The sequence below is a fragment of the Sceloporus undulatus genome, chromosome 4 (assembly GCF_019175285.1).
Source record: "Sceloporus undulatus isolate JIND9_A2432 ecotype Alabama chromosome 4, SceUnd_v1.1, whole genome shotgun sequence".
NCBI classification, from domain to species: Eukaryota; Metazoa; Chordata; class Lepidosauria; order Squamata; family Phrynosomatidae; genus Sceloporus; species Sceloporus undulatus.
The window spans coordinates 109,260,145-109,286,416 of record NC_056525.1 but is presented as its reverse complement, the minus strand read 5'-3'; the positions used below and the strand labels follow the sequence as shown (position 1 = coordinate 109,286,416).

General features: G+C 38.6%; 2 protein-coding genes across 6 annotated transcripts in view; one reads left to right on the top strand and one right to left on the bottom strand.

Moving 5' to 3' along the window:
* Nucleotides 1-18,821, top strand: part of SLC44A3 (solute carrier family 44 member 3) — a 144,233-nt gene extending 125,412 nt beyond the window's left edge. For all 5 annotated transcript variants that reach the window (XM_042466151.1, XM_042466150.1, XM_042466149.1 and 2 more), the window contains 6 exons: nucleotides 2,448-2,604; nucleotides 7,420-7,503; nucleotides 12,188-12,325; nucleotides 13,714-13,950; nucleotides 15,801-15,899; nucleotides 18,681-18,821. In XM_042466151.1, the coding sequence (XP_042322085.1) occupies nucleotides 2,448-2,604; nucleotides 7,420-7,503; nucleotides 12,188-12,325; nucleotides 13,714-13,950; nucleotides 15,801-15,899; nucleotides 18,681-18,692 (727 nt within the window). In that variant the 3' untranslated portion in view covers nucleotides 18,693-18,821. The remainder of the gene's footprint in view (nucleotides 1-2,447; nucleotides 2,605-7,419; nucleotides 7,504-12,187; nucleotides 12,326-13,713; nucleotides 13,951-15,800; nucleotides 15,900-18,680) is intronic.
* A 2,757-nt stretch (nucleotides 18,822-21,578) lies between these two features.
* CNN3 (calponin 3) overlaps nucleotides 21,579-26,272 on the bottom strand; it is a 36,262-nt gene continuing 31,568 nt past the window's right edge. The window contains exons 4-7 of the mRNA XM_042462737.1: nucleotides 25,523-25,660; nucleotides 24,916-25,032; nucleotides 24,099-24,245; nucleotides 21,579-22,737 (exon numbers count right to left, since the gene is read on the bottom strand). Of these exons, the coding sequence (XP_042318671.1) occupies nucleotides 22,390-22,737; nucleotides 24,099-24,245; nucleotides 24,916-25,032; nucleotides 25,523-25,660 (750 nt within the window). The 3' untranslated portion in view covers nucleotides 21,579-22,389. The remainder of the gene's footprint in view (nucleotides 22,738-24,098; nucleotides 24,246-24,915; nucleotides 25,033-25,522; nucleotides 25,661-26,272) is intronic.

Sequence of the window (26,272 nt, the reverse complement as noted above, 5' to 3'; positions counted from 1 at the left end):
CACCAGGTCAGGTAAGCCTAGCCAAAGTGAACAAAATAATGTTGAGCCTTCTAGAAATCACTTGAAAGCTTATTCATAAATGCATTCAGGGATGATTTTTCCTTCACAAGCCTTCCCTTTTGCTATATCCATCTTAGTGGCCAATTTACAGATTCATTTATTTTTTATATGGGGGCATGTAGCTGGTGAAGCTCACAGCCATTTTCTCTGTTTTGCAGTTTGTGCATGCTCAGGAAGGCATTCTTGAGGCAGCTGCTGTCTACATTGCTGTTGTGGGCAAGCAGAATTCTGCTTGTTCTTACCTTTATTACAATACATTGTTTGCTACAGACATGCTGCTTGCTAAAAGTGTCACCTATTTAAGTCTATTTTTGTCTAGCTCTCCTTCGCTTGTCCTCCTCCTCAGAGGACAAGCAGAAAAAATGGGCACTGGACAGGTATAAAAAGACTTTGTGAAAAGAAGCTACTTTGTCAGAGGCTTTCTTAACTGAGGACCTGAACAGACAGGCCAAAATAAAGCTGCTTCGGGTCACTTTGGAGGTATGCTGTTTAAATGACACACACATCTTAAGAGGCCAGAAGCTGCGCCAAAGCTGTGCTCCAGCCTCTTAGGACACATGCATAATTTAAACAGCATACCTCCAAAGTGACCCAAAGCAGATTTATTTTGGCCTGTCTGTTCAGGCCCTGAGTTATGCTTGTACTGAGTGATCTCTCCTAAATAATTTTAGCCATAGTAGCTATTTATTACTTTATACCCTTTATTTCTGTACTTGGTTTTGATAAACCACTTTGCTGCTCATTTATTTATTTATTTATTTATTTATTTATTATTTTAAAAATCTTTTTTGCTACAACCAGATATAGGAAGCCCCTGGCTAGAACCAGGCAGTTGAAGAAAGTGTTAAGAGACTCATCAAAAAGCATTTCAAAATCTTCAGTTTGCCTTCATTAATAATCCACTTGCTAATCTCATAGAAACATAAATGTACAATCCTGTTCTTATTTGCAGTAAGAAATTTGTGTTTAATATGAAGGCAGAAGCCTTGCCTTTTGTGTGTCATATATTTGGTTACTATTTTTATTTTAACATTCTGCAGTCGTATATTTCCCAGGTATGACAAATATTTCACATGTAAGATTTTATGAAAAGACATTTTCATTAAATAAAATTCAAACGAGGGGGGAGGTCTATTTCAGACATACAATATAAGAATTATATTTCTCAGAAAGTATGTCAACATATTTGTTTTACATAGAAATCCAGCACTTACCCCTGAACTGTTCCCCTGGCTTGAAAAACTTAAATATATGCATACCATTTTCCTGGTATTTCCTAGTAAAAATATTGTGGTGTGCGCATATATAAAGATAGCCTTATAGCTGTAATGTAGCTATAACTAGGGAAAGGCTGTAGGGATTGTATTACTATGGTACCTCTGCCAGTGTGGTGTGTGTATATTTGAATTCCTGCTTAGGTTAAGATTTAATAAAAATATAGTTACAGAACTTCAGTTTCTTACTTCACTTTTCTGGTCTTGTCTTCTTGCATACTGATCTCATATGTAAAGGTCTTGAGAGAGAACAGTTGAAGGATTACTTCTAAAGAGTGAACAGTTTAATATGTGATATTTATTTCATTCTTTCATGTGGCAAGTGCTGACTGTAAATTAATAGGAACCTCAATTTAAAGAATATTTAATGTCAGCTCACAGAAATCTATAATTTGATCCTTTTTCTTTCCCCTTTCAAACTTCTATTATAATACTATAACCAATCATGGATAAATACAATCCTAGAAATGCTTCAGAAATACCTTTTGGAAATGAAAGCCAACTCATGTTCTTTAATTTGCTATTGTAGAAAAATATAATTAGCATTTTAAAGGTGACTGAAAAGATGCATGAATTAGATTAGCATCAAGAAAAAAGATCAACAGTATTAGATATTATTTCAAGTCTTGTAGCCACTTTTGCCTGGATGATGGATATTATCTTAACCTCTCCAGGGCACATAAAACTCTGTGAGTGGAAGATAGTTCACTCCTTTCTTGAGTACAATCTCCAGAATGTGTACAAAAGAGTGTCCCATAGTACACCTATGACCATTCCTCTATTCATGAGATAGTTTGGTGCAGTTTCATAATATTTTAGAGTAGGTTGCTATTGGATGGTATATTGCAGGTAGCACAGCTCCTTCTATAAGCAGAGTGGGCCTTCTGAAATGAAGACATTGGGTGTATGTATATTATAACAGTGTAAAATTTATGGTCATCCCATAAAATATTATTTGGGATTGATTGCATTGCATCAAGAGAGGTCAGTAAACACAGGACTACTGTCAGATCAAGAGGATTTTCAAAGTATGTGGTGCAAATCCGAATGCCTGCACTATGCTTGTGTTTCATTTTCTGTGCAGTTTTACATGCTTGTTTATTTTTATTGTAGAAATAAGAGTAAACTATCAAGTCATCCACTCCTGTCTTCCATATCAATTCTTTTTTGTTATCATCTGGGAACAGTTGTGAAAGGGTCCCTTTTAATCACAGTAGTGAGAATCCCAAGGATCATTCTGTTGTCTCTGTATAACATCCTCAAAGAAAAGGTAGGCTGGTCCTTTTTTCCCAACACCATAGTATAGCAATTAAGGAACCAAGGGCAGGAAAGAACTGAGCAAGACATGAGAATGTAGTCTTTATTTTACTTATTTATTGATACTGATAGAGGCTTCCTCCATCCCAAAGCCTAACTGCAGATAACAATCTATTGCCATAAAAAATGTATTGAATCATCTCCACTCTCTGATGGTTTATTCCTAAACTTTTGGCAATATGCTCAAGCAGGCAGGTTTTGTCAGAGGCTTTTTACAAGGCTTCCAAGTCCTGCTTTGGCTAGGACTTTGGAAGTCTCTAAGTGGGCATTAGTTCCATAAATGTTGGAGTAGCCATTGTACATCCTTGCTGTTTGGACTTGGCTGTCAGATATTATCATTAAGAGTTAGCTTTGCTTTCCTAACATTGTGTCAGACACATGTAAAGAAGTATTTGACCACTCACCCTCTCTAGGTAGTGAGTAGCCACATTCTGAGAGAGCCAGAGTGGTGTAGTGGTGTGAGTTTTGGGCTATGACTCTGGAAACAAGGGTTCGAATCTCAACTCAGCCATGTAAAGCCACTGAGGTGACCTTGGGCAAGTTCCACTTTCTCAGACTAAGAGGATGGCAATGGCAATCCCCCCTCTGAAGAAATTTGCCAAGAAAACCCCATGATAGGTCCACCTTAAGGTTGCCATAAATCAGAAACTGTTTTGAAGGCACACAACAACAACAGCTTCAATCTGTGATTAGTATCTTGTTTAAGTAAAAAACAGTTGCACAAATCAAGAAAGAAAAAAAAAACACTGCATCTTTCAGGGATTTGTTTTAGTATTGACTTCCTCATTTTAAACATAATTGGCCAGCATCCTGTTGGGAAGTTAGATAATCATAAATTGACTGATGATCACATAAATGTGAATCCATAATGTTGAGAGCCAGTGTGGTAGAGTGGTTGGAGCAATGGACTATGACTCTGGAGACCAGGGTTCTAATCCCCTCATGGCCAAGGAAACCAATTGGGTGACCTTGGGGAAGTCACATTCTCCTGGCCTCAAAGGACAGCAAAGGCCCTCTGAACAAGTCTTTCCAATAGAACCCAGTGATATTGCCCACATATTTTTGCCTTAAGGTCGCCATAATTTGGAATTGGCTTGAAGGTGCACAGTACCAGTAACAAATTTCAATCCCACAATTATGCAATGTTCATATTCTCAGGAGGAGAACAGAGATGTAGCTATGAGTATGCCATTGGGACCATTGTATAGGCAGAGCCAGCAGTACAGCAGTTGTACAATATGTCCCAAAGCACAATGTATCTGGATATGCAACATGTTCTGTTATGCAAGGTGAGCCCATGTTGTGCAGTGGGATATCTTACATGGTGCCCCATTGTGCATCATTGCAGTTCACTCATAAGGTTGCATAGTGTCTCAGCAAGGTAGTCCCATCTGTGTAATATTATGCATCATAGCCTCTGTTACAGAATCTCAGCCATTATTGTTCAGATGTTATCCTTAAACTTTCAAATGTTTGTTCTAATTCAAAATATAAATACAGCTGGCCCTCCATATCCATGGATTCTCTGTGTACCAATTCAAGCATCCAAGGCTAGAAAATATATATATAAATTTATTTCTTTGAGGGGAATTTTTTAATGCCGTTTTAATTGATTTTATTGAGATGTTTTATATTCCAATTGTATGCTGCTTTGATCAAATTTTGGAAAGGCAGATTATAACAAACCTTGATTTTGTCCTTTTATATAAGGGATGCCATTTTACTATACACTGTATTTCATGGGACTTGAACATCCATGGATTTTGTTATCCATGGGGTGTCCTGGAAGTTAAACCAAACCTCATGTGGATACCAAGGGCCCATTGTAGATAGATAAATAAATATTCTATAATTAGCTTTTTTCTGTCACTTATTTCCCCCCTCTCCAACTTTATAAAAAGTAGCTTTTGTTTTCTGCTTTTAAAGGAGAATTATTGGTCTTGAATAACTGGTTTTTAGGTCTACGTAAATGTTATAATAGTGTATAATAGCCCATTGGTGATCATTGGGTTCCCATAAGACAAAATTGCCAGAAAATCTTTAGTATTAACAATTCATCCTACACATGCAGCAGTTAGGATAATGCCAAAACATCTAGAAATCTCCACTAAAAGTAATAGGGATCCTACATTAGATAGAATGTCAAAGTCCTCTTTTTCTCTTCTTTTTTCCATGAACCTGTTTTCAAATATCAGTGCCAAGAATATTCATGGTATCAGACTTAACTGGAAAGTTAATATCCCATTGAAATCACTGGACTTCATTTGTACACCAAGCTAAATCTGTGTGACATAAGTGAGCAGGTGATAGGAGGAGTTTGAAAGCTTTTGCTCCTGGTTGTGTCTCTAGATCAACTGATTGTAGCTAACAGTAATGTTGGTTTGATTCATAGAATCATAGATTTGGAACAGACCACAAGGGCCATTCTGTCTAACCCATGCCATGCAGAAATACACAGTCAAAGCACCCCCGACAGATGGACATCCAACCTCTGCTTAAAAACCTCCAAAGAAGGAGACTCCACTACATTCTGAGGCAGTATATTCCACTGTCAAACAGCTCTTACCATTAGGAAGTTCTTCCTAATGTTTAGGTGGAGTGTCTTTTCCAGTAGTTTTAATTCACTGTTCCATGTTCTAATCTCTGGAGTAGCAGAAAACTAGCATGCTCCATCTGCAATATGACACTCCTTCAAATATTTCAACATAGTTGTCATGTCATCCCTTAACCTTCTAGCAAGCCATCTTAAAAACATAGTCCCCATAGAACAAAGAAGGGAAAAGTGTGAACCACTGACCTTATGTGACCACACACCCCTTTTTTATGGCCTTGCAGTGTCCGCAGTGCTTTCTGGCAGTTTTATTTGAGGGGGGAAAATGACATTGTGGTTTGCTACTGAAATTCTATTGATATACTATCATCCATGGAAAAGAGAACTAAATGCAGTACAGCCAATGCCAGTGTCAATTTCTTTGTAATTCAGTATTAATAGTCAGTATCATATTAATTAAAATCAATATAAGTTGGTTTGAAGTTAATTTTTATATTATGTATATGATAAACATTAACCAAGTGAAGGAACCTTATTTACTAGTTATGAATGGGATGATTTTGAACATTTTAATAATGGTTAATGAATAACACATTTCAGTTATTATTATTTTTTTAAAAAATATGCATATGCACCCAGTTTTTTTATGTACGTATTTTGATTTTTGTAAAAACTCAAAATACCACACACATACAGAGAGAGAGACAGAGAGAGACTTGAACAGTCAGCCAATCTGAAAAGTCATCTCAGATATATGGCACAGATTAACCAGAGTTCTGAAAAGCAAGAATGGAAGCTTCTAAACTCTTCCCCTTTTTGATCCAGGGTTTGCCATGGTTTCTTCCAGTGCATTCATGTTGGGCAAAACTGCCTTACATGAGAATTCAGCCATTCTGAGGCTGCTGCCACACTGCTGAAATAAAGCAGTTTGACACCACTTTAACTGCCATGACTCAGTGCTATGGAATCCTGAGATTGGTAGTTTGTTGTGGCACCAGAACTTTAAGACAGGGAAAGCTAAATATCTCACAGAATGACAAATCCCGAATTCCATAGCATTGAGCTATAGGAGCTAAAGCGATTTCCATAGCATTGAGCTATAGGAGCTAAACCGATTTCTGCTGTGTGGCAGCAGACAGAGATAATTTTTGATGATGAAAAGCTTCTGATACTACTATGTTAATGTGCTTATTTCATAGAACTTTGCGCTCTATGACCAGTCTACAGCTTTTAAAATAATTTCCCTTTAAGGGAAAATTCCAGTTCTGAATATAGACAGTAACATGAAGCTTTAGTGCAGGGGGGTGAAGACAGAAGTGCTAAAGGACTGAACTTTGAAAATAATTGATTATAATATTTTCCAAACATCATTTCTTTCTGTTTATGAAAACTGATTTGGCCTCGGGTTAGCCCTAAACGATTTGTTCTATTTGCAGTACGTTTAACATTTGTAACTCTCTCCTCTGTTCACAATCAGTAATGACTGTTCATGGACATTGTCTTTCTGGCTTTCTCAGTTGCCTTCAGATCTGTAGGCAAATATTATTAATTGGCACTAGTCTATTTATTCCATAATATTTTATGCATGCCTAGGATTGCATATATTGGTTTATCTAAGCTGAAGAAAGAAGAGTAAGAAAGGGAAAAAAAGTTTCAGCGGCATTCGTAGATGGGGAAAACAGTGTCTGAATAAAATTAAAGGAAGGCATAATAAAAAGTTTGTATTGGGAGGAATGTCTAAATCATACTAAATAGCATTTTCAGAATTAACTCCTGGATGGGTTTACTACTGATGGAAGACAGTAGTTATGCTACAGTAATCCATGTCAGGGATAGTTCACACTATTCTCTGAAAATGGGGGCCCTGTAGTAATGAGACGTTATGGAACAGTAATGTTTGTATAATCTGTATTACCAAATATAGCCGATTCTTAAAAATACTATTTCCTATATCCACTGTGATGAATGCTTTTTGTCCATTCAGAAGCATTAAGGTCCAAATGGCACAGATTAACCAGAGGTCTGAGTCCAAACAGCATGCTTCATGCCAAATGAAGTTCTCAAATACTTTAGTTCAATTTCTCAAATACTTCACTTTTTACCTACCTGGCATCTGCACACGTGGAAAGTGTGGCATAATGTCACACCATGTGAGCATAAAATATTAACTTTGTAAATGTTTTTTCTGCCATTGATATACTCCTTTTTCTTTCCTAGGAGAATGCATGTGCAAGGTGCATGTTCAAATGCTGTTTTTGCTGTTTCTGGTGCCTAGAAAGAGGCCTAAGATACTTTAACCAGGTATATTATATCAAGTGAATTTGTTTACAGAAATGTGAACTGAAAAATCTCAGAATGAAAATGGAGGTTCTTATAAAGAAAACTTTTAGTATGATATATGTGTATAGATAATAATTCCAAAGTAGCCCTGAATTGTGACTCTGAAGAGGAGGAAAGATTGAAGTGGGAAGTGCCTTTTTCATTCCAATTTACTTCACAGTAAAGATGATTTCTAAAACAAAGCCTGACCACAATACAGCCATCAATTTCACTGATTTTAATGGAAAAGTTCCAAGTTCCATGGTTGATTTTTTTCCATTTGCCTTTTCTTAAGTCTGTCAGCAACCGTAGTAATACCGAATGGAAATCCCTTTTGGAATAAATTAAATTCATGCTCTATATGTTTCATCTTTTAGATTTTGCTGTAAGGTCCTTGACTCACCTTAGCTGAGTTACATACTCTCAGCCCCAGAAAAGCCTATGATGTGATTGCTTTAGGGTCACCATAGGTCAGAAATGACTTGAAGGCACACAATAGGAGCAATTAAATATAAAGATAATTTATTATTAAGACAATATTTACTTTTGCTCAATTTAGTGTTAATTAAGAAATGCTAATTCCTGGGGCCCTTTCACAGTACACAATTACATTACAGCACTATGGTTCCACTTAACTGCCATGACAATATCTTGGGGCTTGTAGTTTGGCGAGGCACCAGAGGAACCCTCCGGCTTAGAATCCTAAATACCCCTATCTGAACTGCAAATTCCAGCATTCCATTAGATGTTGCCATGGCAAGTAAAGTGGAATCATAGACATTTATTGTGTAGTCTGAAAGGATCCCTGTTTTGAGCAACCTCAGTTTGATGATGAAAGCAGCTCATTCCTAATAACAGCTAGCTGGCGTCCAGTTCAGTATTTATGATGTTGTACGTGGGGCTTACCACACTGTAAATTTTGGAATTCAGCTATATTATCATTGTGCCATTGCAACAACTGCAAGTACCCTCTTCCAAAGCCTTCCACTTCAGCAGCTCATTTATACATGCACACTCATACACACTCACACATATACCAGAAGAATTTCTGAGGCGCTGGGGTAATGTGTAATTATGCCTCCAGCCCTCTCCCAACAGTAAGGCCTCATTGCACACTGTCCCACTCTCCAGCGCCTTAGTAGTTCATCTATGAGTGAGGCCACTGTGCTGCTGAACAGGTAGGTTTGGGGGGCATAACTGAAAGAGCTCTGTCATTATAGCTACATCACCCAATTAAGATCTCAGCCAGCCTTTTCTAGTTTTGATGCTGATTGTCATGGCTACATGCCATGACTAGCAAATATTTCACAAAAGCCTATTGCCTCACCCAGTTCAGCTGATATTTTTACTACCTGCCATGCCTTCCATCTGCTCCACCTTCCATGGTCTGTGCATCATTGCTCATTTTACTGTACCATCAGATGACTGGGTTTCTGTATGCAACATGAACCAAGACCAGTCAGACTGGAAGTACAGTGCAAGGAGGTCAAAGAAGCTGAATACAATATCTGCCAAGCTTGTTCTTGCCTTCTTCTAAAAGAAGATTCTGTTGCTATAGCACTCCTCTTTTCACTTTTTAATAGAGTCTAGGATGGAAGACTGAATTCAGCTGTTACACAAAGTAGCAATTATTCTTCACAAGCCAGGAACTTCAGGGCCTGGATTTGTGCCATGGGGCTTTTCTCATGAAGAAGCCTGGCCTGTTTTTTCAAGACCCTTGACTTACATTCTGTGTTGTGAAGTCCAAATGATTTTTTAATGAAAAAAAAATACTGTATTTGCGTTCAGTGCTATTTTGAAATATGTAAACAATCTCATTCCTTATTTATTTGTGAGAAACACACATTTGGTTCCCATATACGAAAATGTAAGTGTCTAAACTTCTTGCAAAAGGGGAGATAGCATAGTAATGCAAATGCCATAGAGAGGTCTATACTGTATATATACTGTATATAATATCAGCTTGCTAGTTGGTGCAGCAGTTGGGAGTTTATTAACCTTGGTCTGAAGACTGGGGCTGAATGTAGGGATTAGGGAGGGATTTAGTTCTGTAGCGAGACATACATCAAGTAGTCAGTTTCCAATAGATTTGTATGTTGTTTTTGTTCATTAACGATTAGCTGTGTTGTGGCACATAACACTTAAATTCAATCCAGAGAAGTTAAACTCAAAACCTATGTAATTCAAAAGGCAGTTAGTTTCACACTGAAGATCTATTGGTATCAGTAAATATGGGCGTGTTGAAATTTATTTGGATTGTTCCATTTAGTTGGGCGATAGTATTCTTTGTAATTCAGGAGAGAATACTTTTTTATATATTGGTGCATCTTCATAATATAGTTGTGTCATTGTCTAGAAAAACAAAACCAAATTTGCAGCTATTTCATATTCAGATTTTGGGGACCTTGACTAGGCATATGTGTGTGTGCATGCGCATGTGTGTAATTTGCTTTCATATTATTTTGTCTGCTAGTGTGCTGTTTAGTTGTTTTCACTAATGGCTGTAAGTATGTGGGTTAGATAAAAATTCATTGCAAATTGAAGACAGACAGGCTAATAATGTTTATGATTTTTGACACTATCTAAATTGGTGACTACCTTTCTATATTTTCTAGTGTTTCAATTGCCTTTTTAACTTGTGCTTGCTCAGCGTTCTAGATTGATTGTTAGTTTTCTAGAAGTAAAACAAAAGCAAAGTGTTGTATGTAATTCATGGAACGTTATATTAACCCTGGCTTGAATGTCCTAATAAAGTCTTCAGATGGAAAATGCTAATAATCCAGACGATTTCTGGATCATTGCTAACATACTTTGGCAGTACATAACACTATTTTACTTGGTCTCCTTTTCTGAATTTACTACCTAGAATTGTACATTTCATTCTTCATGTTAATATTCTTAATACCTTAACTGCTGTTCAGTTAATTATTTCTCACTAAAAAATCATGTACCACTCATTACCTGGACAGTGTTCCTTGATAAAAGTGCCAAGTAGTCCTGTAGCATTTTAAAGATTAACAAGTGCAGTGGTGGAATGAGGTTTTCTAAGGTACAACATGCTCTATCAGATGTGTTCAATCATTACAATTTTGGTAGCAAACATAGAAAAGTCACCAGATTCACTTGGACTCCTGTTTGTAAGTGGCAAGGTAGGGCACAAAGCAAGTAGCTACCATCTTCTTTTCCTGGATCTTTTTGCACTCTCACTTTTGGTATGGAAATAAATTACTTTATTTTTCATACAGACTTCAGAATCCTGCTGTTTGTAGGTAGAGAGTGAAATTTGGGACATAAATCTTAATGAATCACTGCAATGGACACCAAGGACTTTTTAGTCACAAAAGAACTAAAGCAGAATGTATTCTAGTCCCAAAATAAATAGGAGGAGTGCAAATTCTTTTTGCAAAATAGTATTTGCCAATTGCTAAACTTACTAAACATGTCAGTATAAAATAACACTTCAAAATAGTTGGTATAATTATACAATTATAATTATATTTTCTCTTTCTCTTTGTAAGAAAAACAAAACTGAAAAATAACTATCGTTTATACTCGACTATAAATTGACCTCATGTATAAGTTGAGGGCAAATTTGGGGACCAAATTTATGGATTTTGCTATGATCCATGGATAAGTCAAGGGTAAAAGGGTCATATAGCAAAGGATCTAAAGGATGAAGCAAAGCAAAACAATGTCAAAGAACTTACAAAATTCCAGCAGACATAACTCTTAAAGCTGGATGGATGAGAGAGTAGAGGGGGGTCAGTGCTTCCAGGACAGATTATACTCTTGGTTCCTTCTTTTCGATAAGAGTTAAGATACAGTACTTACATTGACCTGTGAATAAATCGATGCAGGGTTTTTAGGTCAGTTTTTGACCTAAATTTCTAGACTTATACATGAATATATACACTAGTTATTCCTCCACATTTGCGGCTTTGACTTTTGCAGATTTGATTATTCACAGATTTGATTAATACTGTACATTCTCCCTAGTAATTTTTAGAGATTCCTAGAGAGGTGTTCTCTCAGGTTAAAAAAATGTTTTTTTAAATTTGCAGTTTTCCCACTTGCACGGGAATCCTGCTCCTCTAACCCATCAAATGTGGAGATCCCACTGTATGTAGTTTTACACATCCTTTCTTCATGTGCACATTCTTTAACCTAAAGGCACCAGATCCCATCTGATACTGGAAGCTAAGCAGGGTCATCCCTGGTTAGTATTGGATAGGAGACTACCAACTAATGCCAAGTGCTGTAAACTATATTTTAGAGGAAGAAGCTGGCAAAACCACCTCTGAGTATCCCTTGCCCAAGAAAATACTATATATTCATGGGGTTGTTATAAGTTAATAGGCAACTTGAAGGCCCATACAGTCAGACCAAAGTTGTAGAGCACTAATCTTCTGAGTAGGTAAGGATTGGTGGGGGTGTCATGCCAGGAGTCACTGCATGGCCACGTAACCATGGTGGTTATGCATATGTCACTATCCAAGTGGATTCCAGCCTTCTTTTCTATAGAACAGTGGAATATAAACATTTTTAAAATAATACTTGATAATAGCTTGGACCAAGATAAAATTTGGATTAGGATTTCTACCTCCTGCTTTTATGCTGTTATTCCCCTCCACCCTTTTTTTTTTAACAATTTACATTCACATTACAGAATGCATACACAGCAACAGCCATAAATGGGACAAACTTCTGTACCTCAGCCAAAGATGCTGTCTTTATTTTATCAAAGAATCCAGCTGAGACCACAGCAATCAACTGCTTCAGTGACTTTATCGTCTTTCTAGGAAAGGTAAAATACTAACATTTATTTAATGTTATGTCTGGACTCCTTTTGGTGTCCTACTCACATATAAGTTATACTTCTTGGGCATTCTGCAATCAATGTATTCAGTTCATAGTTGAATAAACAGAATTCCAAGTGGGCTTAAATTTTGTTGTTGGTCTCAGCTAGAGTAGGGCCATTGGATCTATAAAACTTACCTATGTATTGATTCGCCTCTCATCAGTTGATTCAATAGGTCCATTGTAGCTGCTGTCAATCAACAAAATTCCAGCCATGTAGCACCACAATCTTATATGGTATGTCCCTGTTCATGAGTGCCTTCAGTGTACCACTTCATTCACTGGAATTTCAGAAGAAGACATTGTGCATCCCTATTTCACAGGGGGAGAATTAAGCAGGCACACTGGCAGATACATAGTTGAAGGCACAAAGTCACTATCCCACAGAAGGGTGGTGTACCAGAACCACCATATAAATATGTGAGTGGAGATTTTCACTAGCCAGTACAATGTAGAATCTTAGCCTATGTAATCAATCATTAGTGAAATACCCAGTTTTATCATTCTGTTGTATAAAAATGGATTTAGAAGACCCATGGCTATGCTGTCTTGTCATGAAGGCAAATAGTGATTCTTCCTTCAAACACCGCAAATGACAGAACATATGACAATTAAGTACGATCTCCATGAATATGATGTCTTCATGTCTGAAGAAGCAGGCAAAATTGAGAATTACTGTTGTGGAAATAGGGAAACGAGGTTTGGCTTTCTTGCTCATAATCTCAAATCATGGTTTGAAATTGTATGGGTGACACCCCCCCCCCAGGCTTATCCCAAGCTCTAACTTCCCTGCCCTCTTCTTTTATCTCTCATTTTGATTCAAACCATAGTTTGCACTTTTGCTTTAAACGAGCAAACTATGGTTTGTGCAAAAGTGATTAGATGATGTATGTATTCAAGGTATAACTTCAACGTGTTACCCAGTTCTTATTGATGCAACTTATATATTTCTACGATTTTGGAAGTCAGGGGATAGGACTATCCAGTGGGAGGGAGAGGGGGAAATACAGGCAGGTCTGAAGTTTGTTTATACAATTTTAAGAAGTGGGATTACCAAATATTAGAAAGATGGTGGTTGTCTCAAGCAATTAGTCTGATATTAATAACATTAACAGGAAGAAAATCAAAAGCTGAAAAATAAAAATGCCAGAGTGATTAACTTGACTCCTTGTGTTGCAAGCAGAAAACACCTAACACCAATTTTTATATCGGGTTTTTTCTTTCAAAAGCAATTATCTTGGAGAATCTAAATAATTAAGATAGTTTGGTTACTTCTGATGCATGAGATCTGCAACAATAACTTTCAATGTGGTGTCTCCTTTTATTTTGAAACAGGTGTTTGTGGTGTGTTTCACAGTATTTGGAGGCTTGATGGCATTCAACTACCACCGTGAACTACATGTTTGGGTAGTTCCATTGCTGCTGCTAACCTTTTTGGCTTATCTCGTGGCCCACAGCTTCTTATCTGTATTTCAAACAATAGTGGATGTCCTGTTCCTTTGCTTTGCTGTTGATAAAGAAACAAATGATGGGTCTGCAGAGAAGCCATATTTTATGGACCAAGAATTAATGGTAAGCTAAGCAGCCATAAAGGACAAATCAAAGCTGGTTGAAATTAAGAACGTAGCCCTGCAAAGGTTCAAGTCCATCTAGTTCTGCATCTAGCCTCCCACAAGAGGTCAACAAGATGCTAAATTATCTATCTTTTTATGTCACTTCCATATCTCATTCCACATGAAATAGATCATGCTGTGCATATCTTAAAGTGTTATTTTCTGTCTCCTTTGATCCTTATGTAAATGGCATGGCAATATTTAAAAATTACTGTACTGGTGTCAGTTTCTTTTTCTCTTTGTTGATGTTAAGCTTTTATGTGCATGAGTGATTGGAATGTGTTGGGATGACCCACTGAGTCAATTGTTGAACAGGAGCATATGGGTAAATTCATTTGATTCAGTGGCTCTACTCTAGTCAAGACTTAGAATAAGATTTAAGCTGAGTGACTCCATAGCCTGCTCTTGCTTCTAATAGTGGGGCTTATTTCTAGAGTCTTGGATCTTCTTAGCTCCCTTAGTAATTATTAAGTAATAATCACTCTGTTGTTGTTGTTGTTGTTGTTGTTGTTAACTGCAACTCAATCTTGACCTATGGTGAACTTGTGGATGAGATATCTTCAAGACACTCTGTCCTCCACTACCCTGCCTTAGTTCCTGTACATTCATATCTATGACCTCCTTAATAGAGGCCATCCATCTAAGGAGTTTATCACACGGGAGGAATTTCTCTTAATTTCAAATGAAAAGAAAATGGGGCCAGAACGCATTCAGTTCAGCGAATTTACGTGAATTCTAATTGCATTCGAACTGACTTCCCATTGCCCAGAAATAGCTTGCCATTGCCTGAAATTGCATGTGGTAGTCTATCACGCAATAATGTTAAACGTCATGATTGCGTTTGGATTGCCGTTGGATTATACTTCCACCTTTCCTGGCGTTATTTCTTTTTCCATTGAGTCATGCCTTCTCAAGATGTATCCGAAGTACGACAGCCTAAGTTTTGTCATCTTGGCTTCCAGAGAGATTTCTGGCTTGATCTGCTCCAGAACCCATTTGTTTGTCTTTTTGACTGATCATGGCATCCTCAACACTCTTCTCCAGCACCACATCTCCAATGCATTGATTTTCTTCCTATCTTCTTTCTTAACTGTCCAGCTCCTGGGATCTTTTCTAGTTCTTTTATACCTGCCCTCTCCATTCTTAATCTTCTTCTAATTTCCTGGTTGCAGTCCCCATTTCTATTATTGTTTGATCCCAAGTATGAGAATCTATATCTATTTCTTCATTGTCTAGGTTGAATTTGTGTAGATTCTCCATGGTCATAATTTTTGTTTTCTTTATGCTCAGCAGTAAGCCTGCTTTTGCACTTTCTTCCTTGATCTTTCTTAGTAGTTGTTCCAGGTCTGTGAGGTTTTCTACTAGTATTATGGCATATTTCAGATTGTTGATATTCCTTCCTCCTATTTTCACTCCTCCTCCTCCTTTGTCCAAACCTGCTTTTCTTACAGTATGTTCTGCATATAAGTTGAACAGGTAGGGTGATAAGATTGTTCTGTTCAGACAATAGCCTCTTATCCTTTACCACTCATTGGTAAAGTGTAAATCAATGGAGGAGGAGGAGGAGGAGCATTTAGTTATATTCCACCTTTATGAAGTCAACACAGCATTTTATACCAAACTACTTTTTATTGTTGTCCTATCAAGAGGTGATAGTTTTCTTAACTCTGTCCTGTATATCCCAGAAAGCAAATTCTGTTTAATAACTGTTGATTAGGAGATAAGGTTGTTGATCCAAATCTAATACTGACCAATTTGAAACTGTTCAAATATTTTCAAGTAATAGGTCGTTCTTCTTGTTCTCTACAGAATTTTGTGTATCAGAGTAGCAAGCTTGAAAAGGAGATCAAGCAAAGAAATAAGAAGACCTTGCATAACAGTGAATATGGCACAGAACTCCAGCCCATGGTAAGAAACAAACCGTATAGACAACAAATAATATAATGCCTTTCCATTTGCATTTTAGGTATTTTTATACTTCACATTTTCTGTACTTTAGAGAAATACTGGGGGTCAAGCATATCTGGCCACCCTTCACAAAACAGTCAGATATGCATTAATGCAGCAGTTGGAATCATGTAGCTCTCCAGGTGTTGTTAGAATGCAAGCCCCATCAGCTGTAGCCATCATAGTCAGCAGTGAGGAATGCTGCCGATTGCAATACAGTTGCATATGAAGGACCACAAATTCCACCCCTGTATTAATGAGTGCTGAGTCTTAATCAGCAATGAGAGTCTTTTAAGGCAAAGCACTGTGTACATTCTTAGAAAAAAAATGAGTTACTGCCATCTGGAATTTCTTCTCTTGTTTGCAGCCTATATGTGTTAACCTGAAGTATAACCAGAAGTTCTGAAGTTCTTTAAATTTGTTGTGCTACCTGTTAAGGAAGAATGCAATAGATTGGGAGGCAAAAAATCTGTTTGAGAGGAAGAGATATGTTGTTGCTTGAACAATTATGGGGAATAACACATGATAAATAATGGGAAGGATAGATAGCCATGAGGGAACTAGACAAGATCCTAAAGCAGTGATGGCGAACCTTTTCAGGTTTGCGTTCCAGGGGGCAGGGCTTCTGCCCCCTCAGGATGGTGCTGTGTGCCGGGGCAGGACTTCTGGCCCAGGGGCATGGCTTCCACTCTCTGGGTGGGGCTTCTTCCCCCCCCCCCCCCCCCCCGCCCTTTTCCCGCCCCCAGCTGTCTCTCAGAAATAACTGGGGGGCAGCAAAGGCCTGTGAAGGGGCGGAGTCATGGGCACAGCCCCAGTCCTCTTCTTCCCAGACCTTTCTTTGCTCCAAAGGGCTCTCTGGAGTTCTTTGGGGGCAAGGAAAGGCCAAAAAAAAGAAGAAGAAGAAGAAGAAGAAGAGGAATGGGCATGCCCCCTGCCTTCCTCCCCATGGGCCTTGCCTGCCTCCAAGTGCCCCGTTTGGAGACACTTAGAGGGCAGAAAGGCTAAGTAGGGAGGAAGGGGGCTGGGCACGCCCCCTGCCTTCCTCCCCACAGACCTTTTCTTGCTTCCAGCTGTCTCGACCAAAGCAAAGATACGTGGGGAGGGGCAACTGGCATGCGCCAGTTGCTCCTCCTCTCCCCACCCTTTTCTCGGTCTCTAGCTGTCTCAAAGAGGCAGCTGAAGGCTGGGAGAAGGCTGCAAGGAGGAGCCAGAGGTGTGCTCCTCTGGCTCCTTCTCCGAGTGCCCTTTTCTGTCTTCCAGGAAAAGGCAGGGAGGAGGAGGAACGGGCGTGTGTGCCTCTTCCGCCTTCCCCCCTGCCCCGTGCCCAAGGAAATGTCGCCAAATGCCAATTCCAGCACGCATGGCATAGGTTCGCTATCACTGTCCTAAAGTGTAAAGATACACAACTGAGCACTAAAGTTAGAATCGTCCAAGCTGTTGTATTCCCCATCACCATGTACCAATGTGAGACATGGACATTGAAAAAAAGGAGATAGAAAGAAATTCAACTCATTTGAAATGTGGTGCTGGAGAAGAGTGCTGAGGATATATATACCATGGATGGCCAAAAAGACAAATAATAAATGGGTCCTAGAACAGATCATACCCTAATTCTCCCTGGAAGCCAAGATGACTAAAGCGAGGCTGCTATACTTTGGCCCCATCATGGGAAGGCATGAATCCTTAGAAAAGACTATAATACTAGGCAAAGTAGAGGGAAGCAGAAAGAGAGGAAGACCACATGCCAGATGGGGAAAATCAATCAGGGAGGCCAGAGAGGCTGAAGATAGGAAGGAATGGAGATGTCTCATTCACAGGGTAGTTAGCAGCAGCAGCAGAAACAAACATTTTCTTTCTTTTTAATATATAAGTCATTTTAAAAAGTGGGCACCAAATTTTGGCCAGCACTTTCTGACATTCATTCTTCCAACAGTATATGGTAGTACATAGAAGCATGCCCTTTTCTTGTGTTCTCACATTCTTTTATGAAAGTACATTTGGCATAAGCTTTTAGTTACTGTATTTGGTTGTTTTTTTAAAGGGTGGAATTCTCTCCACCCGCCATTGCCATCTGTTAGAGATCAACAACAAAAAAAGCAGTGCTGCCAAGTCACCATGTTTGCAGTAGATAACTGTAACCCTTTTGCCCCCTATTTTTACATGTGTTTTAAAAGTACAGCCCAGCTGAACTATAATTTCACTGAAGTGTCGTCTTAAAATGAAAAAAAATGTCATCTTCAAAATAGTCCCTGTATATCATCGTTTGTTTTGGAGCAGGAAAAAAAGTCACTGGGTGCTTCCCAAAGTAGATTTTCTGTGAGATTTTTACAGTAGCAGCTATCATTTTTCTGCCAAAATAGTTCATGCCAGAAAAGCAAATCTGCACGTAGCGGTCATATTTCTGGATTTTTGTTCGTGTTGCAACCTCTGGCAGGCATAAGCCCTTGCATAGTTTTTCAGACCTTTCTGGAGTATGGAAGTAATAAGCTGGTCTTGCAACCTAGAATGTGTGGTTTTAAGTGTATTATATGTTTATAGACGGTTGTGCTTGGTTTATTCATTACGTGGATCTCTGTACAATTTTACAAAAAAAAAAAAGGGGGGGGGTAAAATCATATTACATTAACAGAATGTACAAAAGTGTTATTTCTATACCACACGTCTTCCTTTTATATGGTCTGTCCCTCTGAAGACCTTCTGTTACCATTGTGACTAATACTACACATTTTCTCCCACTTATAGACCAGAACTTGAGATGGCTTTAACACCATGCACAGCAAGACAAAACAAAGTGAAGGTTGCCAGTGCTTTGAAGAAACAGCCAGAGCCGATTTGTATTTTTTTTGCACTAGAAGAGACAATTGAACCCATTGTCTTTTTTTTTTAAATTTAGCACACATTTTAATTAAAATTGTTTTTTAATAAATGTGTGTAAATGTGGATCAATCTTAAACTCTGTTGCCCTTTTGGTATGAGTTCTCTTAAAGAAAAACAGCAGCAATAGAGCTGACTCAACAGCAAGAAAATATGGAGCCTCGCTTAGTATCAGTGGCCTGGAGAATATCTAAACCATGAATATTCATTCATTAGGTTAAGAAGCCATGCTAGAGGTGACCCTATATTATCTTGTGGAATCAAGTAACTATGAATTCTTGATGTGTATGTATGTGTGTGCGTAAAATTTCCCATAGAAATCTTGAAGGTGATGCTTTCTTGGGCAATTCTGTCCTGCAAAGAAAAAGTACTTGATCATGTAACAAGGGAAAAATTTAACTGAAGGCCAAGCGTGTGGGATATATACACTATGCTCTTCTTTTTCTATGGCATTGTTAATGGGAACAAAGCCTCATTATATCAAATGCGTACTAGAACTTACTTTAAAGCAACTGCACTATAAATTTTATGTAGAGGTCTTAAGACGTCCAGGACATGTTTCAGGATATCACGTATGGCTAGCTCTTGTCTTAGTGGAAGGGAAACAGTTCTTTTTCTGTACATAAAGCAGACTTATCCTTTTCTACCACAATTAAATAATAATATCCTATGTTGGCCCCAATTAAAAAAATGTTTATATATCATGACGAGACCATCATTCCTACAGACTGCCCTCTGTGCTTTCTGAAAAACAATACCGTGTCAGTAAGAACCTTTCAAAGTTTCAAAAGTGGCTTGTGCTGGTCACTACAAAGTAGAAAAATAAACCCATATGCAGATCTTCCCTTACATTTCTCTGGATTTTGAACACCGGTTTGTAAAAAGGTTTGGCTGTCAATATTCATGTGCAAGGAAGTAGAATCAACATAAGTGTATCAATGGGGCGGTCCACAGTTGCCCCTTTTCTTGCCGGATTGAAGGCAAGGCAGCCTCACCGGCAGCCCCTGCAGCCCCAACCCAGCGCTTTTCCAGGCCAGGGAGAAGCAGCAAAATGCCGCTTCTCCATGGCCTGGAAAGAGGTGTCCATGGGGCTTTATGCTCGTGGACACCCCGACAGGCGCGGGCACGCACACAGTAGTAGTTCCATTTCGGAGCTCCTTCCCATGACACTGAAAGGGTGCCCCAAGTGTCCTGCAGCGCCGCAGTGGCGTCACGCATGCGCCGATCCATGTGGAGGTGGCATGTGCATGATGCCATCGCGCGCGCTGTATGGATGGTGCACTTTCAAAATGGTGCCATCCATACAAACTAGGGCTGGGGAGCATGTGGATGCTGCACGTTCCCCAGCCCTAGTTTTGGCCTGAGGACGGCGCTTTCACTGAGCCCTTATTTCCCATTTATAGCCAACTACTATGTAGAAAAAGAAGAAACACATTTCAGGTAGGTTAAGCAGCAGGACCACTGTAAATAGTCTGATATAACATAAGAAATTAAATTAAAAATAGGGCATAGATGAAGTTTTGTTCATTTTTTTATTGCTAAAGCACTAAATCAGTTCCTAAGGGATTTTAGCAAGGGCAAAAATAACAGTGTTGTAATTGTGTGGTGTGAATGGGCCCTGGAGCCCACCCACCCAAGATGTCTAGAGCAGCTTTCCAGGAGGCATGGGGGCTGCAGGGAAAGGTGGAATCACAAAAGTTTGCCTACCTGCCCACTTTCTCTAGCACAAGCAGCACACCATGAAATGCTGTTCTAGATAAAAACCCATTATTGATTTGGCAATACAGTGGAACCTCCACATTCACTGGGGTTAGGGGCACAGGACAACTGTCAGAGTGGGGAAAGCACAAATAAAAAAGGCACTTTTTTTACCTGAAAGAATACCTCTAGGAATTTCTACATCCTCCAGCACAACTCTACGGTCAAGATCTGTCAAAAGTTCACTACAGAATTATGCTGAATGACCTACTAATGCCTAGAGAATTGTTCTCTCTCGGAATCTCTAATCCTCCAGTGTGACTTTTGGTGCAAGTTGACAAAAGAAGATATTAATCAAATCCATGAATACTTGAATCCATAAAAGTCAAAGCTGCAAATGTGGTGTGTGTGTGTGTGTGTGTGTGTGTCAGGGGTCAACTGTATTATTATAGTTGCTAGTGAGGCTACTGTTTTCTGACAGGCAAACATGTCCCCTAATTAGCTGAGAAATTACACTTTAGCTCTGTTTAGCCATTTTCTTGAACCTGCAAGGGTAGAAACTGGGTATGGGCAGAATTATGAAGTCTGATGCTGCCCAAATGGTCAGGTGCATGTAAGACTCTGCCTCTGCAGTGCTTAACCTTGCCAGGAATTTGTCCAACTTTATCAGCGTTGCCAGTGGTGTTTGACTGGCACTCAAAAAAGCACAAGTACAATGTTTCTTCAGGCTTCTCTGCTCAATTCAGGAAGGGCTTACAGTGAGCAGCTCCATGGCTCTGCATACTTCCAGCCCTCATGAATTCAGGTGTACTTCAAAATAAGGCTTTCAGGTGAAATCCAAAATGTTTACTATGAGGTTCTACTGAACTCAGCAACAGTTACTTATAAGCTAGCATATATAATGTTGGGGTGTCCTATTGACCTTCCTACTTTCTGTTACCTTTCTTTCAAGCTATTTACCTTGTGCAATCTTTACCTCTTACTAACCAGCAATTACTTTGCTACTGGATATCTATGGTTCTGAGAGAACGATTATTTTGTATTTAATAACACAAGTTGTTCCAAGCCTTCAAGAAAACAACATTTATTTATAAAAAATACAACAAGATCAGTTTATGATGAGAAATGTGGCAATAAATACAATTCAAAGAAAAGGCAATTCTACATGGATACATTATGGCACAGAAAATAAAAGTCAATGCACCATCAAAATATGGAGACTTCTGTGGGCTCAAGACTTTATACAAGCTCCCTTTTAGGTAAGACAGCTCTTTCTATGGTTTTGGTCAATTTATATATTGGAATGGAACACACACGATCACAAATGCACATTTATTATGTCTACTGTGACATTAAAGGTTAGCAAGCAAGTAGTTATGAAATTGAGGAGGGGGGGCTTTAGGTAATAAACCACAACCGTTTTGTTTTTGTGGCACAGTCCATAATTACCAATATATGCACAAAAGGTTTTTACAGTCTTCCAAAGGATGGAGCTGTAAATAAAAGAAGTTCTTTAAAAAAAGAAAAGGCATGGTATGATATGTAAAATGCCTATTTCAGAACAAGCTTGTAAAAAATGCATAGTTTATTATTATTATTATTATTAAAAGACTTGGCTGTATGAGAGAACTCCTCTTTCACAGTATTCCTTTTTACTTCATATGCAGTTATTGGTTATGCTGTAGAGTGCAACTGTTACAGCACTAAAGGCAACTAGAGAAGGAAAGGGCAGAGAAAGGAAAAAGGAATGTTATGTAAGGCAATATTTCCTTAGGTATATGAAGCATAATGTGTAAAGAAGATGGGTAACAATTCCACAAGGCTAGTTTCGTTTTAACTGAATAAAATAATAAACTAATACTGAGCATCTGAGGCAAATCTAATAATCAATGCCATGGTCACTGTACTGACCATGGTAATCTCTCTGATAGTCATCTTGGTATTCGCTGTGATAATCATCCGGATATTCTGCCTGATAATCACTATCACTGATTTCCGACCCATTAGTCCCTGTTCCTTGGCTCCCATTATGAATGACAGGTTCTGTTGGTGCAGCACAGTATTTAGGGTCATATACCTGCCGTCCAAGCCCATATACACTCATGCCCTTCTGGGAAGCTACTTTGTTGGTGCCCATTTGTAAGGAAATAGTAGTGTTGTCCATAGGTTGTAATGTGAGCTTCTGGTCATAAATGTCTCGCCTCGTCCCTGGTGCAAGCATCCCTGCCTAAAAATAAATAAATACATTTTAAAACCATCTGAACAAAATAACCAGTTTAAGATAGTAGTAGTAATTATTAACAATGATAGTAATAGAATACATGCATCTTTAAATCTGGCAGAATCAGCTGCTTGGCATATTGGTATACAAGTGATTTTGATAGCATATTTCCATGATTTCTTTAGACCAGTGATTCTCAACCTTCCTAATGCTATGATCCTTTAATACAGTTCCTCATGTTGTGGTGACCCTCAACTATAAAATTACGGTGTCTCAGTTCCTAAGACCAACAGAAATATGTGTTTTCCGATGGTCTTAGGCACCCCCAAACGGGTCAAGACCCACAGGTTGAGAACCGCTGGTTTAGACTCTACATTTTTTGTGGAGAAATCTAAATAAAAATAATTATATTGCCAGGAAAAAACAGTGAAACGACTGAAACTGATTGGTAACCACATATGAACTTTGACAATTTTGCTCTGCATGGTTGTTGCCACACGCAAACTACACTGCTCACACTGCCAAGTAGCCATCCTGCCACACACCTTTGAAACTATGCAAAGGTGGTTAGAGAATATCCTATCTGATAGTCTAAACACCTTCCAGTTGTGGCGCCTATATTCCCCCTTGATTGAATTTTCCCTCAGCAAAGGCTTGGTGGGCATGGGATGCCAGGCACCATCACAGAAAAGTGCTTTGCAGTCTTTCTAGCACTCAACTTTTGACTGTCCCTTCTTTTGGGAAATCCTGGTTAGCGCCTTCCAGAGATAGAGTCTTTTCAGCTGCTCTCCACTAGCAGTTCCCTGTCTTCCCCTATCATTTCAGATGCTGCAATGCAAAGGAGCAAGAGCACTTTCAGTTAGCAGCACCAAACTAGCATGGTCTCTTTTCTGGAGTAGGAATTTGCCAGGAAATGAGTAGTGGTGGCAATTTTTTGGTTTGGCAAGTCCCCCTGTTAACTTAAGATCCCTGATGAAAGGTAATCTTCATTTCCTTATCTATATACAAAGATTTGGCAGCGCTATCCTGCGATAGTTTCTTTGGTTATTCTGAGTAAAGAAGCAGATAGCTGCCAGGTAAAGAAAAATGTATGTCCTAGCTATCTCCAAGATCTAACTGAACGACTGAATATGGATTTGGACTTAACAAATGTTTGAACTGACATCTTGCTGTTGAGTCAGCCTTTCACATGCTTTCACATGAACTGACATCTTGCTTTCACATGAACTGACATCTTGCTGTTGAGTCAGCCTTTCACATGCTTTATTTCATGATATGAAATAAAAAGAAATGTCTTTAATACTCAAACACATTTAAATACAGTTTAGGATAGTAGAAACCTAGATGGTAGAATAACTCTTGCTTACCTGACTGGCCCCTTTATTAGTCCCCATCTGCAGGCTAATTGTTGTCTGGTCAAATGGCTTATCAGTTTGCATCTTTGGATCATAGAGATGCCTCCTAGTCCCATAAGCTGTCATGCCTGCTTGGCTGGCACATTTGTTGGTTCCCATCTGCAGACAGAAGAGACTGGTGAAAACTTAAAGGGAAAAGATAAGTCCCCAAAATGTACAATTGTAATTTATAACCACCACACTTCCATACTAATGACTAGAAATAACAATCACTCCATGTAGGAAGACTAAAATACAGTCTGCAGCATCTACTCCACACAACAATGTTAAAGATGTTATTTATTTAATTAAATTATCTCCCACTTTTCTCTCAGGATGGGATCCAAGGCAACTAGGATAATCTAGGTATACATATAAGAGGAATTCACTAGCCTAAAATCAATTGCTAGTTGCACTTAGAAAATGCCAAATGAATCAGAATCACTTATATACATTTCACTGATCCAATGGGTCTACCTTAGATGGAAGTAGTAGTTGAGTTTAGGCCAAAGACTAGTTATCCCATGCCTGCTGATCACAGATCCCTTTGTATACTCCACTGTGGGCTTTTTTGTTCCTCAGTCGGACACAACTGGACAATCACATAAAAGGGGAAACCCTTACCTTTAAATCATGTTATCTAACAATAGTCAACATATGTTGGAAAACTCCCAGTCCAAAGGCAAGATAAATCTTGCAACTATTTTTTAAGTAGCGCAAACAGTTATCTGTCAGATCTTAAGCATTTCCCCTGAATGCTGATTTAGTAAAGTTTACCTTTATTCCTTACCTGCAAACCAATCACACTTTGCCCAGCCTTAAGTTTTCCAGCATCAAAACATCTTGCTTGTTTTTCTGCATATTTAACACCAATATCAATAGTAGTGTGAAAGCCTTTGGTTTTTGCCTAGATAAAGGATAAAATGGCATTCAGTGTTTCTGGTATACATTTTTGCCACTGGATCAGTATGACACAAATATATCCTATTCTTCTATTAGTGGTCTGAATTATCCTTGATTTAATGACTTTGTGCCAGAAGTGTTTTTAAACTAATGAATGGATCTCTGATTTGACAACTCCATATTTGGCAACAGAGGTGAAAAGTGAGCAATATCCCTCAACTTTAGTACAGAGTAAGTTAGGCTTTGAGCTCCAACAAGCCAACATCAGCTTTATTAACTTCTGTGCATGGAATGTCATGGCATGCTTGTTACATAAATCCTATAATGGAAGAGGCTTCTTTTGGATAACAAATGAGGTAAGGATTGTAAAGCATTTTCTGTTCCTTACTGACAGGCATATTGTAATATTGAATATTATGCTGATGGTATTCATTAGACATGGACCCAATAATATAACTGTTAGAATTAGACTCCAAATGGCAATATAGACTTACCAGACCTGCTAGTGCAACCAGTGATGTCTGAACTTGGGTCATATTTCCATTCTCAAAGAGATCATTTGCTTCAAAAATATCATGTGGTTTCATGCCATATTGTTGAATAGACTTGATAAAATTTCCAATGTTCTCCAGCTAAAATTAAAACAAATGCAGGAAGTTATTACTTCTTTTTATTTAAAGTGAACTAAACATTTCATGTGTTAGCCAGTGTAGTATAGTGGTTTGAGTGCTGGACTGTGAATCTGGAGACTAAGATTCAAATCCTCACTCCTTTCGTGGAAACCACTGGGTGATGTTCAGCAAATCACACTCTGAAGAAATTTCCAAGAAAGCCCCATGACAGGTCACCAAAAGTTGGAAACGGCTTATGTCCTAGGGTCACCTTAAGTTGGAAATGACTTGAAGGCACACAACAATAACAAACACATGAAATAATCCTGAACTGATGTTTTGTTAGGCATGAAGGGGCACTGATTTAGATTGGAGAAGTGAAGTTCGTATGCCTGATCCTTTCCTTGCCCACTAATTCTCCCTTTCTAGATAATGCTGTGTAGGGCTCCCCCCCCCCTTCAAATTTCTGTTGGGAAGTTGCTTAAATGTAATACAAGTTCAAATGCTCATAAGCATCATACATGAAACCGACATTCAGGATAATAATAGTGTGGACACTGGCACTCTGTTACTAGTTTATCTTGTTTTGATTTTGCAAACTGGGTTAATGCAATGGAAAGTACATTCAGGCCC